This window comes from Microchirus variegatus, assembly GCF_963457635.1.
Source record: "Microchirus variegatus genome assembly, chromosome: 3".
NCBI classification, from domain to species: Eukaryota; Metazoa; Chordata; class Actinopteri; order Pleuronectiformes; family Soleidae; genus Microchirus; species Microchirus variegatus.
This window is the reverse complement of record NC_139804.1, coordinates 29,221,738-29,236,881: the sequence shown is the minus strand read 5'-3', so window position 1 is coordinate 29,236,881 and position 15,144 is coordinate 29,221,738. Positions and strand designations below refer to the sequence as shown.

At 40.1% G+C, this 15,144-nt stretch overlaps 1 protein-coding gene across 1 annotated transcript; it reads right to left on the bottom strand.

Moving 5' to 3' along the window:
• Positions 1-547: 547 nt before the first annotated feature.
• On the bottom strand, positions 548-14,114 carry clptm1 (CLPTM1 regulator of GABA type A receptor forward trafficking). The gene is made up of 14 exons (XM_083886530.1): positions 14,027-14,114; positions 9,898-10,028; positions 9,087-9,210; positions 8,795-8,953; positions 8,539-8,656; positions 8,378-8,463; positions 8,177-8,297; positions 6,602-6,846; positions 6,230-6,323; positions 5,949-6,139; positions 5,583-5,678; positions 5,329-5,464; positions 2,998-3,165; positions 548-1,756 (listed from the first exon to the last, which is right to left on the bottom strand). Exons 1-14 carry the CDS (start codon positions 14,075-14,077, stop codon positions 1,578-1,580), a joined length of 1,899 nt encoding a protein of 632 aa, XP_083742656.1. The 5' UTR covers positions 14,078-14,114; the 3' UTR covers positions 548-1,577.
• Positions 14,115-15,144: the final 1,030 nt, after the last annotated feature.

Below are 15,144 nucleotides of genomic sequence, written 5' to 3'. Positions count from 1 at the left end.
GTTGTTTTTGTTAAAAACCGTTAAGTATGAATTCCTTTTGTCATAATGAATTCCACCACTTTATCTGATCCACGGCAAAAAAAAATAAAAAAATCTGCCTGAATGTTTTATGAAGTGTAGTAAAAATGGTTCACAACTATGTGGGGCTTGTTGAAGTTAAGCAAAAGTGCAGCAGTGACACCTGCTGGTCACATGAAGAACAGGCAGTTTAAAGGAAACCAAGAGGCATTTAGGGGAAGCAATTACACACAAAAATAAATAGATCCGCATGTCAGCTGCAGGGGTGTTGCAGTCTAAAAAAAAACCCAAAACACTCAACAAACTCTAATATTGAATCTCCTTATAAGAATAATTTTACAAAAGGCTTCACCACATAACGTGCATGTTGCCCAAACACACAAATTAACTGTATTTCCTTTAACCATCAATAAGAACATGTTTTTCATGCAAAAATGTAGTTTGAACTCAACACAGTGCGCAAACAATGAAATCAAATAATTGCATAGACATTTTAAATCACACTGAATTTTACTATAAACATGAATGCTCAAAATTGTATATGTACCAACATCAAACCCTCTGTTGTTTCTGGATTTACGGCACTCGGAAAAAGAAAAAAAAGACACTGATTCCTGCAGCGCGCGCCAGACACCGTCTCCACTGGGTCTGTCGAGGCGATTTGGCTCGCAGTGTGAAATCATTTGATGACTCAGGCATTCGCTCCAAGGGGGGAAATAAAAAATTAGACTTGCAATTGAGATATTGCTAGACAGTTGACATTTGTGTGATGAACATGACAAAGCTGAGATTCTATACAGTTTGAGGACATACAGAAGAATGTTTCAGTGACTGAACAAAAAAAATATACACAAAATTAAGTCATTGACAATATTAATATATTTATATTAATACCAACAAGGCTGTTATTTTTTTATGCCCAAATTAAGAACATTAACCATTGGTTTAAAATTGAGGGAAGTAGTCACCGTCTGGTGGGTAGTGTCCAATAGGGGCCGTCTTAGCTCGTCTCCAGTCAACATATCTCTTCTTCATCCCCTCTAATCGTGGCTCAGGACCTCTCTCCAGTTTTCTCCAACACTACTCACCAGTTTCCACATGACCAGAAACATGGTGCTCACATGGAATGAAAAGCAAAGTTCACAAGGACTCTACACAAACAACAAAATTTGCACATGGCCACTTTCTTCCCTCTATGTAAAAAAAAAAGAAAAAAAAGGAGAGAGCATAACTGATCTGTTCCCCTCCCAGCCTCCATTCCAAAACACGGTTACCCTCTGAAAAGTCATACAGAATACAGTACATCACGTTTTGTTTTTACTTCACTTGAACCGCAAAAACGAGAGGGTAGGGATGGGCGGGAAACAGAAATAAGAATTTACCAAGTCTACACTGAATATGATTCTCTGTGGATCCACACAGAAATCAAAAAGGGAACAACAGTTGAACTGCATTTTTTTTGTAGCGGTGTCCATGACAGCTAAACAACAACAACAACTCTCCTCCCTGCCTAATTTTCACAAGTCCTCTTTGCCCCAGCAGCGAGGGCATGGTCTTGCTTAATCGTTCTTCTTCTCCCCCTCTGATTTGTCTGTGAGGGCAGGCGTGGTTGGAGCAGAGTCTGCAGCTGCCGGGCTGTTCTCATTTTGGCCTGCTCCGCTGGTGCCAAACTCATTGAACCTGTTGGGATCCACCCGATAAATCCAGCGCTGGTAAAGGTAGATGAAGAACACGACATCTGCAGGACAGGAAACAAACTTTAGTCCAAATAAGAAGGGACTACATCAAACTACGCTATCAAGGTCTAATGAAATAATCAAATTTGTCCTAAACATTCCCCATGTTTAACATAGGACCATCTATCTATAAAGCAAGTTGTGTACGTGTGTGAGAGTGATGGGCATATCTCGCCGACAGTCAAATCGATCTAAGATTTTGGATACGAGTTGAACACGGCCCGATTGTGTGCATCCTTTTTTTCTCCATGTTTTTTGGATTAATTTAAATTTTCACTGATTTATCGTGCTATACCAGGCAGGGGCGCTGTTGTCTTTCATAGTAAGCACATTCCCCGTAGGCTACTTGCATCTGCAAACACTGTGTCAAAAAAAATGTGCGTTTGTTGTACAGACATCATGTACAAGCTCGTAACTTTAAGTACTGATGAGTATTTTATTGTGATAAAAGGTAGTTTTACAGTGAGTGTTTTAAAATGCATGGATGTGGCCACAATGGACTGCTACTACAACTGCTCTCTTCATATTGGTGAGATACCCTGCGATAACGTAGACAATAGCCTACTGGTAACAAACGATGTTTGGCAATGTATTGACGCCTGTCATAGCCTAGCCCGACAGTTTTCATTTGCCTAAATAGCTCGACAGTTGAAGATTTTTGAATTCATGTCCACTTAGGATGCTAAGACCACTACAACGTCTAAAGCTAAATCTCCACTTAGCATGCCAACGTCTGCATCGCCATGAAACGCGTACTTTTCATTAGGTACTCACACCATCAAGGTGGCTGCGTTATGGTTACAATGGTTGGGTTATGGTTTGGACATTTAGCTTTTGTTAAAGCAGTTGTGCTCACTAGTCCAAAAGCAGTTTAACTGTTCTTCAAAAACCCAATGAGGACAAATCCTAATGATGTGTAGTGAATGTAGGTGCAGCCCTCCATTTTCAAGAATAAGAATATCAGAAAATAAACTCTGGAGCTAAACTGACACACTGATCATATCACCTATAATGACCAATGAGTAAGACGCAAGACCTAAGGATCCTCCAGTCAGCAAACCTCTAATCTGTTGGGATAAACTGTCTGCTGACCGTAGCTGCCACAATGCTGAACAATGACCAACTGTGGCAAAACAGCACATCTAATTCTTAATTCCTCATCACTTGGCCATTATGAGCATCTCCCTGGGAAACAGATAAACACACATATGTCCACATAACATTCTTTTCGAATAAGACTTACCATCTCTGAGGCATCCTATCCTGTACATCATGGGCATCTTGATGACAAAGGCAAACAGGTCATCAATAAAGGTATTTAAAGCCTTGTATGTGAGCATCCTCCACGGGAGGTGAGCCACAGACTTCATTTTGTAGTTGATGAAAAGCTGCGGCGTCATGGTAATGAAACCTAGCACATAGAAAAGAAAGGAGTCGGTGAGATCACAGAAAGACTCGATGCTGCAGTAAATTGACAGCAGGCAGCGTGACAGAGAGAGACCTCATGAAGTCTATTAATACACTGTACACGAGCAGAGGCTACTGGGAATAGGACGTAACCATGACGCAAGCACAAAAACATTAGCATAGTGTACATCCACCCTTATAATAAACTGGGCTTATGGAGTACATTAATAAGTCAGACAAACCTAAAAATATCAGCTGTTTTATAGAGAGCAACAGCGACTACACACGTAAGGTATATGTGGATTAAGTACCATCCTGAGCTCCTCATCAGACGACCATGGACAGATAATCGTTCATAAAAAGGACAAAGTTATTCAATCCAAATCTCTGCCAATACTGACACATTATAACTGGGTTTATTGTCCAACTCTCTTACAGCTTTTCTTTGTTACCATAAAGGACCTGTATGCAGAGTAAGTTTTAGAGCAGGGGTGTCAAACTCAAATACAGAGTGGGCCAAAATTTAAAACTGAACAAAGCCGCGGGCCAAGGTTGAACAAATTAACCTTTTAATAGAGACCCAAACAAGTTTTGCATTGAATATTGAACAAGCAAGGCTTATATAACTTTATAGTGACATGCAAAATCAAGTTTCAAATAATAATAATAATAATTAAAAAATATCAATGGCATATCAAATAAAATTTAAATTAAAATTGAATGCACCCTAAATACAGGATAAGCGGTAGATAATGGATGGATAAAAATTGAATGCCTCTTTTCTATTTGCAGCCTTCTGAGGTAAATATCAAAACAAACTTTTTCCACAGGCTAATAATACATTTGAAAATAAAATAACAATAATGAATGAATCAAACATTCAAGCCTTGAAGTAGCAAGAGAAAGTGCATGAATAAAACGTTAATTATTGCTCAGTTTGCTACACTGATTTGCTTTAACACTGAATATGGAACAAGCAACGCTTATTTTAGAGCATTATGGGATTTGTAGTATTAGCGGTGAATGCGGTGTTACAGCGGCGGTGCCACTGTATAATACCAGCGGGCCAGCTCTAATGTTAATTTGATATTGCCTCAAGGGCCAAATGAAATTACACGGCGGGCCAGATTTGGCCCGCAGGCCAGAGTTTGACACCCATGTTTTAGAGGAACAGCCCAAATGGTCCAATTTCAAACACACTACCGAGGTGCAGATCATGTTTGCATTACTCTGAAATGTTATTGATATTCTCTGCTTGTTTCATATGTGAAACAATTAGATTATTTATTTATTTAGATTTTTATATTTAACTCATTCACCAACAATGAGAGCCATCTCAGTGTTTTAGGAATCAAGTGACCTTCCCGTTGGTGTTAGTCATAATATTCAATATAAATGCGGTGTTAAAGGTGACAGAGTGGTCCTATTGCACATAAATGTTAGTTATGGAGGTCTACTTGCATATATTAACTTTTTTTTATGGTCAAAAACCTCCTAGTTGCTGTAAACTAGCCGATAGAAATCCTCTTTTCTGACGGTGTTTTTCTGCTGCGAGATTTCAGAGTGAACTTTCACCCCCAGAAGACAGAGTCTTGTGATTGGCCAGTACTATCCCGCACATCCGTTCTCAGAAGCGCAGCGCCCCCCTCTGAAACAGCGGATGCACTGCTCCTCATTATCAAAACATTGTTTTAACAGTGTTTAAAAAAAGCTTTGTCACGACTCCCCGCCGCAATCCCTTTTATGACTTTAAACCGGAGTCAGACCCAGAGTCAAAAGACACTGTTGCTCGTGAAACACCTCCACAACGGACGTTATTCTTCTTCTGCGGTTCAATGTACGTAACCGGATGTGCCCGGACTACCGCCCGGAGGAGGACGATCGGTTGTTCAGGAGAACCGCTGCTTACGTAACTATCACGGGATTTTCAGTGATCTCGTTGAGCCCCGAGATTACAATAAAACACAACGTTCTCAGCAATGGCTGAACTGTTTGTTTCGAACTGTCAGGGCTTCATAAACAAGGTAATGACGCAGATACACACCAAAAAAAAACAGCGATAATAGGAACTTCCGGTCTAGTTTCGCATTAAGTAATGATATTCAAGTATGGTTTAAGTGCTTGTGAATAGAAAAGCTTGAAAGAGAAGAAAGAAAAAACAACTTACCAAAGGTTAACAAGAAGCCATAGAGCATGCCGAGTACCCATGAGTACCAGCCTTTGTGCTCTACATACAATAAACTGTAGACCGCATAGCAGCCAACCAGGGGGTAGAGCAGCCATGACAGGTATTTGAAGGCCATCTGTTCACAGGGAGAGCGCAAAAGAATAATAAATGAACTTTTGTTTTGAAAAACAAAATTCTTGTCCAGACTTCGACTGCAGCCAGTGCCTGATGAGCTACAGCAGAAATCAACTCACGTCGTCATAGACTTTGGTTGAAGACTCCACATATGTTGACTTGTCTTTGAACACCAATCTTGGGAGTATCCCTGCGATTTTGTTCTCTCTGTCGAGCTAATGAAAGAGAAAAATAGGTGGTTACAGGAATTATAGGACAATAGCAGGAAGATATGTCGACATGAAAGGGACACACAGGAAACAGACTTATTTATTCATAGGCTGCTCAGGACTTCACTAAAGCCTGTGCTGTGTCCATGTTTATGTGCATTTTCATTCAAACTAAACTTAATCTTATCAAAAGGACAGGAACTGATGAGCTCATTCCACTCAATTGTCCGTGAAGCAAAACAATTGAATCAAGCAACAAGTGTTGGTCTGACTTACTTTGACGTCCATGACTTTGGTGATTTTCCACAGGTCAATGAGAAGACCGATGAAGACGCTGACCTGCACCACGAAGTTGGTCTCGTTGTCCAGGATGTACAGCAACACAACCAGAGACTGAAACACTCCGAATGTGATGGATCGCACGGACAGACCTTCTAGAGACTGTCTGCTGTTCCAGAACTGGATATCTGTGGAGGAGATGATGGTGAGGCAAGACTTGAGGTAGAAACACACAGAACAAACCATTCTGGATGCACAGTGGTTCACGGTAACCTTACCGTTCTTAAAGGCGAGAAATTCAAAGATGCTGTGCACAATGGAGACGACAATGGTGATCCCCAGCAGGTATGGGTTCGTTTCCAAAAGGGCCACCTATGCAAAGAGAAGACATCTTAATTTGACATAACCTGCTAGAAAGTCAACAGTATTGATTATTGCAGTACAAACCGAGCATAAATCTGTCCATGTATTTGGGATGGCAATCATAATTCACTTCCTTTACCACAGTACTCTTGTGATCCAAGTAATGATAGAATAGCTTTACATTTGTCAGATGACTAACCAGAAAAATACCATAAAGGGTATTTATTTTGTCACATCTGATACATTTCTGCCTCTATTTTCTATTTCCTTAACCTCTAAGCTCATACCTTGACAGAGTCTTGGTCCTCATCAGACTGCTCGTAGGTGTCATCGGGGAGGAAATTCCACGGTGAGCGGGCGTTCTGGGCAGCGTACAGCTGCCAGCGCCACAAAGACAGCGGGCAGTAGGTGAGGAGCAGGGGGAGGCTCGTCAGTGTATCGTTGATGGAGTAGTAGTCTTTTTGAAGGTTCCAGTAGTCGTTGAAGTACACGATGGGGTAGTAGTCGCCACTTACCGCATCAAACTTCACATCTAGTGATAGGGTCATAAAGAAATAATGTCAACGCGCAGACCTCTGCAGAGGACACGTGTTGTACAAGCAGGCACAGAAGCGTTCATCCTCAGTGTACATACAAACTATTCGCCTAAACTGGTTACATAAGAACAGATGAAAGCCTATATTCCATATTTCTACTGGTGCATAGTTGTTATTTCACTAAGTGGTCAGTGGGGCTGTGCTGAAAGGATTAAGAATTGAATTTAATGCTGCTTCAGACTGAAGAACAAAGAAGATGTACCACTTTTTATACTGGAACCTTTTATTTACATGCAAGTTTTATTGTCACACCCCTCACACATTAAATAGGCCATGTTTAAGTATTAAAAGAGAGAAACATTGCTTGATACAGCTTGTATGTGACTTTGGCTATGTATACTCAACAAAAATATAAACGCACAAACTTGGAATGGTGAACAAATATAGAATGTCATGACATTTGCTCAGATTCTTGATGCAATGGTTTATGGAATGATTCATTTTGCTCAAAACTCAGTAGTCCAGTGTCACTTGGCCACTCCTATTGACTACAATCTCAGATTGAGTATTTCAACTCACGATTGTCATGGAGCATGGCAGAGTGGTGGTCAATATGCGTGACCAGTACACAGACGCTCCTTATGGTCTGGTCAATAAAAGGGCACACCAAAATGTGGACTTTTGTCCATTGTCAGTATGCCACAGATGTCACATATGAGGGAGCGTGCCACTGGCATGCTGAGTGCTGGGTTGAGCGTTACAGCTTTGGCAACACAACTGAATGTGCATCATTCCAGGCCACGAGCGACAACCTGGTGATGTCCATGCGTTGCCGGTGTAGCGCTCTGCGTGAGGCTAATGGTGGACACGTTATTTAAGTTTGTGAACTTGGATCATCGATCCCTATTGTGTTCTTCCTGCCATTATCCCACGACTTTTGTTTTGAAATTGATCCTAATGCTCGCAAATTAAAGCCACTTTATTGATAAAGTTGTACTGTTATTTTTGGATAGTTACTCTGTTTTGTCACATTACAAGTTTTTCTTTGTGCGTTTATATTTATGTTGAGTGTACTTCAAAAGAGTTATTCTCCAGACCCATGCCATCATCCTGCAGAGCTGCTGATCCAAATTTTGCTCAACCAGTCCTCCCTCAAAAGGGTTCAGTGTGCACTTGACAGGTTTCAAAAAAAGCGCAGTGACAACTTTTGGAGCTCATCTATGGCGAGTATAAAGCAAGTTTATTTTTCGGTTGGTCAAACTTCTATAGCAGTTGTCACAGCATAGTGGTCAGAATAAGGCGAATAAAGAGATCAGATGAACTTACGCTGGTCGAGTGGAGGAGGAACAGAGCCTTTAACCCAGGCCGTGTGGTCATCCACCATGTTGATAGTGATGTTGGGATGCCAGTGAGAAATAATCTCCACTGGACCGTGGCTTTCAGCCCGCTGTAAACAAAACATATTTAGAGGGTTTCCCAAGGTTTCATAACATCACAATGCCAATGAATGCCAACAAAAACACTGACCTTGATCACTTCAGGATCTGCTTCTGTCTCTCCAGTCAGTAGATTCTTAGTCTTGAGAAACTTTCTCCTCTTGAATTTATTCAGCACTAAAAGTGCAAAATGAAGGTCAAGATTGACAACTTTTGATCAGTGTTTACAAGAGTTTTTGAACATGTGCTTACTTCGTGTTGCATGAACTGTTGCCAGTCTGCGATACTGCGTCTTGCGTTTGGGGTCTGGGTGAAATCCACTTTTGGTGAAGTAGACGTGAATATAAAGCGAGCTGTTCTGCAGTACTTTCTGCAAACAAACGCAACAAAATAAAATAATTAATAGGAAAGACGCATTCCTGGGAAAAACCTGTATCACTTCACCCATGTCTCACACCCCCTCCCAACTCTCACTCGTCACCTCTTCTCCGTCGCCAGTAATACCCACCTCTGGGATCTCCATCTCCTTGTAGTGCTGGTAGCAGCCATCTGCATCCTCTCCCATGTTCCAGTCTCCATAGACCAGGTCTCTGTGGAACCAAAACAGGGCATCTGTGTTGTTGAAGTCAGAGAACACCTCCTCCAGGGACACGTACACATACAGGTCCTGTCGACACAATGAGAAAACAAAAGGTGTTAATGATATTACATGGAGAGACACCCTTTTTTTTCTTACAAGTAATTTAAGAATGAACTGCTTAAATTCAATTAAATTCATCCAACTGTCGACAGTGCAATACCATGAGGCTGTCCTTGGGGAAGAGGTTCCTGCTGGGTACCCTCGGTGCCCCAGCAGGAGTGTTGGGGTCGGGCGTGGACGGACCTCTGCGGAACCAGCTACTGATTGCCCAGATTATGAAGATTCTGAACAAACATTGGGAAACAGAAACATCAGAAAAGCAGAAGAGGGCAATGAGTCAGAATAACACTTCCACTGTGAAATATTGAGGCACATCTTGCTGCAGCAAATAAGTGAAACCAAAAAGGGCTAATGTGATTTCCAGATTGGCAAAACTCCAGTCCAACTGCATTACATTCATACTTGCAGAGAACTGCTTTGTCTGCAGCTTAAGCCACAGGCTACAAGATAAATCCAAATATGTTCCAACTTTCCTCATTTTGTGCAAAAAAAAAGATAATTTTAATGAATTCCTGTGATTATTTACTAACATTAATTGTGTAGATTTTAGATTATATAAAAAAAAACATGAGACCATTTAAAACCAAGATCTTAAGTACATCCACCAGAGGACTCTTTAATACTGTATTATTGACAAAGAAAAATACTAATGACATGACAACTGATGATAAAAGAGACTAATCAAAAGCGCAACATGAACTTCAACCCCAAGTTTAAATGAGCTAGCCTGGTGTAAAACAAACAACCAGAGAATGGACTAGTCCATCAATGGAATAGCCTTCTGCGTAGAGAATCCTTTTCAATATGAGCTTAAAATCAAAAAGCAAACAATCACGACATTCCTAATTCAAGTTTCCTCTTTGCACTTGTCCATTTTCAAGCCTTCACATTAAAACACAAGTATAGCTCACCTGAAGAGGACACCTTTGATGACTTGCCACGCATTTGGTGCTGGTTGCGGCTGCTGCGGAGGGTCCTGTGCGTTTTCGGCCGTCTGCACAGCTTGGCCATCTGTTGTTGCAGCCGTTCCATTGCTGCTCACCTACAAACGTAAAAATGCACATCAACGTGTGAACAACTGTCTACTGAACTTTGTCTTAGGTTTAATAACAGATGTGAGGTTACTCCATGTGCTACAGTGAGGTAATAATGGCAAACAAACTCCACAGAAACAAAAATTGCTTATTTAACTGATTTTGAAAATGTTTTGTTGTTTCGACCTCTAAAATGAAGAATTTGAATTATTTTTGGTGTTGAACTGATGCGTGTAAACATTATGTTTTAAGAATATGAAGAAAAGACAGACATTGTCCATTACAGCCTGGAGACTCGATTAATGAGGACTTCTCTCTCTCAAGTATCTTGACTTTAAGGTTCGCTAAAGCACTGTACGTAACGTGAGCCGCTAACCCGCCATGGATCCAAACAAAACTGTAACATCGAGATAATGAGCTTTATATCCAAGCTAATATTACCAAATGTCTCAACTCAGGCTTCAGTGATAAAGCAATTTGAGGGTTATTCAGCTTGTTTAAAAAAAATAAACCTGGTTGCTGGCAGTCATCAATGAGGACACAAATAGACTGAACAGTCACAGGTGTCATTTCTGAGTGTTGCATATAGTAACTACAGTTTTGCTATTTTCTGATGGTTTACAGGCCAAATTTATTATTAATGAGAAACCCATTAATTTGATTAATAATGCCCTCATTTCAGCATCTCAATTATGGAGTTGGTCAAGTGGGTGGTGACCAACCATTTTATACAAAGCACTTCTCAGGTGCAATCTTTTTTACTTCCCTTTATCATTTGATTCATGCACTTTATGAATGCGGGGTCTTTATATAGACCCCACAGTACTATATGTATATATATATATATACATATAGTACTGTACTACAAATACAAATATATATATATATATATATATTGTTTCACTGCACGCTTCTCTTTATATCTTATATTGTATTGGTCAATGTGCTGCTCTTTGCCACCTGAATTGCCCCAAGGGAATAAATAAAGTTCTCTGAATCTGCAATGCAAAAAAGCTTTTGTCACATATTTGTTATTTTAACGGAAACAACATGAATATTTGCATCATATAACGATCACCCACGTCTGTTATTTAACCTAATTTCACCTCTTAGAGCTCCAGCAAGTCACCCCTCCACAAGGCCACACTCTATTCAAGTGACACAATAGACGAGCACATGCCAAGTCATGAGACTCGTTCACTATCTAAACATCTAATCTCCCCTGTTGTCACCAACACAAGGGACCAGTCTCACTGACTGGCCTGTGGAAACACAAAGCTTGAGGGCATAACTGTTCTTGGTTTGATGAGTAACATTTCTTTAATGGGGAGCTAAGTGGTTCAAAATAAGGTTTTTCATCCTCGATTGAAAACTTGGGCAACCAATTACATGCACAGTCACTTCCTGGTTTTCAATAAACCAGCCCCGGTAAGCTGTAGGCCAAAGATGAAGAGATGTTCGACATTAGGGGTCTGCAGAACATCAACTGTACCAGAGGCTGCACAGAGCGACACAGCAGTGCTGTGCTGTTGTTGCTGTGCCCTCCCCTCACTGAAATTGAAACGCCTTTTTTTCATTTTAGGCCGCTAAGGGCTAACTACTAAAAGACAATAAACATGTTTTAATTGCTAATGTTACAAAGTCCAAGTTTCCCCTGAGCGACAACTGAACACAAGTTAAGGAGCCGCCTTAGGAAGTTGCAAGTGATGAATCTGTGCATATCCTCCATTGCATCAGAAACATGGATCTCAGTGTCATACACATTACACAGACAGGTCACCAATCTACTCAATAAGTTGCTGCGTAGGATAATAATTTACAATTTACGCACTGAAAAGGGATTAACAATTAACCACCTAGTCAGGCTTCACAGCAAATACTACTTCACACCACGTCTGTCAATAGAAAGGCACAGCGTTCACATAAAACAATGTCAAATAGAGGTTTACACACAATAATGGTCGAAACGAAGGTACATTAAATAAATTAAATAAGCACAATGTCTGCACTAAAAGAAACCACAACCGAGTAATTGAAAAGCAGAGCGAACACCACTGGAGTGTTCTCCTTAATTAATACCACAGCAATGTCTCCCTCATCTCCACTGGCTCTCAGTAATAATAATAATACAAATGCATCGTCTAAATAAAACAAACCGCACATTTGTCCTGATGGAGCAAATCTAATATAACAATGCACACACAGCCTTGACCTAGTTTCTGCCACTTGCGTAGTAGCGTTTCATTTCAGAAACAGCAATGACCATCATGTTTTTTGGATCATGAATCTTGAGCAATGTTTACATTGTTTAATTGATAACTAATATATTGTCAGAATAGGTCAAACCTAATTGTCTGGATAAAAGTTTTTTTAGTTTGCCAAATTAGAAAAAAATGTAACCTGTTCCTCAGCATACCTTTCACTCACATAGTAAGAAACTGGAGCAATGAGCAAACTACTGGATGTGTGGGAACTTTGTTTGAAATGAGTGAGCAAGCACTTAGATACACAAAAACCAGTTATCAGTTTCAACTATAATGTTGCTGTATATTCCCCTAAAACGTTTTTTGTTTTTTTTAATTCATTCATAACTGTTTTCAGGTAATTTCTTTTACATTTCAATTTCCTTTCAGTATAAAACGTATGAGATGTAAATAATTTGTAAACATTGATGCATTTATTTCTATAAAAAGGAGACCTTTAGTATCCTTGTGTCTTGACCTCCATCCAGCATCACTAAAACAAATGAGATTATGTGATTGCCATTTGACTGTGTGAGATAGTGATAAGTAGCCAATGAGTAAAATACAAAGCCTAGTTATTTCATTTAACTATTCTCAAGTACTTTACTGATGCCATAACATGTAAACTATGGGCACTGCTTGTGTGTGTGCGTGTGTGTATATATTTGTAGTATAGAATTAGTGTTGGCGAGAGACAGATTTGTACTTAATTTTTGTGAGTTTTTAAATATTAAGGCTGAGTGGGGTAGGAGAGGCACAATGGCAAACATTATATTTAACTGCCAAAAAACACACACAAAATCTAGTTGTAAGGCTGCAACTTACGATTATTTTCATAACGTGGATTTTCTTTCCGTAAAATGTTGATCTGTGTTTTACTAAACCTGGAAATGATGATATTCTCAAATATCTTGTTTTGTCCTCAAAGCAAATGTATTCAATTTTAACGATTTCTTTGTTTTATGGAGCAAAGAAACCAGAACATATTCACATGTTAGAAGCTGAATCAAAACGCTAGTTTGTATTAAGAAAATGTTCTCATGCTTAACCATATATTTGTCTTATTATTCCACATTAATGATCGTCTAAACTGGCTTAATATAGACTTCAGCTGAAGTATGACAGCTTCTTATTTTAAGAGTGATGTTTCACTCCGAACTGTTAAACTTGTGACACACATTAGTCACGCTGGAAAATGACTGCTCGCTACCTGCTCGATGCTACACCTGATGCATCACATAGCCTAAGCGTATACTTATCAAAATAAACGGACATTATTTGTGGGGTTAACAAAATATATACGTTAAGTTGAGGTTTGCCCTGTGAACGAAAGACAGGCAACTACCAGTCGTAACAGTAGGGAAATGCGGGGGACTGGCCCGGGATCGTGAAGCCAGGCTGCGTCGCTCATGTTCAGGGCCTTGTGGAGGCTCACTGACACCCCGCAGCATTCGGCCGGCTCACACCGTCACACCTGGAGACAGACACCCATCCTGTCGCCTTAACGTTACGCTGTGTCTTCGGGTGAGATTTCACCGACAACGCCGCCCCGTCTCCGCACATGTAAACCGTGTACGGGCCATCATTTCTCGGCTCGTCGTTTTTGAAACCAACCGGCACTGACAACGTCACCGGGGCTCACGTAACAATCGGTAACGCGTTTTTAAAATGTCCGCGGTTCAGGGCTCGTCGCTCGAGCGAAAACAACGGTACACTTCGCCCGGACGTGTACACCAGTCTAAGTCGTGTCATTCATTTCTTACCTCGCCGTTGCTCACGGAGGATTTGGCCACTTCGCTCTCCTGCTCCGCCATCTTTCCTTGTCTGTCTCTCTATCGCGCACACGCAACACCACCACAGTGCTGGCTGGGAAACTGCGCGTGTTCTCGCGAGAGCGGACAGATGTAGCGTAATTAGAGTGACGTGTATCTTGCGTGGAGTGACGAAATTCTTTATTTTTACGAAACGTGATCGTTCTTCTTCTAACGATTTAATTTCCGGCAGGCTGTACAGTGAGCGGTGTAAATGCTGCCCCTGCACAGTTTACAAGTCCTTCTGCTCAGTTCACGTTGTCGTATCATAGTTCACATCCTCTCATCTCAGTCTCATCCTATGATCTGTAAACAATAAAAAAAAAAATGTGATAGATCAAAGGAGGAAAGATGGATCGTGTACGGATCAAAGGTAATGGCAAGAGTAAATTATAATTATTATAATAATTATATTATTATAATTATACATTTATTACATTTATAATAATACATTGCAATCAATGACCCAGATGTCTGATACACAAATCTAATATGTATATATATATATATATATATATATTATACATAATCTTGAAATTGTCATTATTTTCTGTGGTAATGCTATTTTTTATTTATCGATACATTGCAAAGATGAAACCGCAGAAGAAACAACAGTATAACGAGGGTTATAGTCTTGTAATATAATAATGCCACATTGTCCATTATTCATGAGCGCTTACTTTTGAGTCTCTGCTAATGTTTTTGTAACTTAACTTTACATTTTGAAAGCAGCCTGTGTACTTGGTAATCTAGGTAAAGGATGAGGGCACGTGCTCCTTTGCATTTATATGGAAACATCATTTGACTGATCATACGTTCATGTTTGTAATGTTCATACCGCCAAGTCAGTTTTATTCAGAAAGCCAACATATGTACATTATACAGCATACGTGCGGAAGCTGCAGTTGAGAAGTTGGGAGAATAAAATGTAAAATGAGACAATTACTACACGACACTTACACACAGAGACAACATCAACTCTGCTGCTGTACCAGCAAGTGTTTATTAGATTTAGCATAACAAAAAGAGAACAGCACCTGTAGTGATAGTATTACACTGGAGTTCTTCTT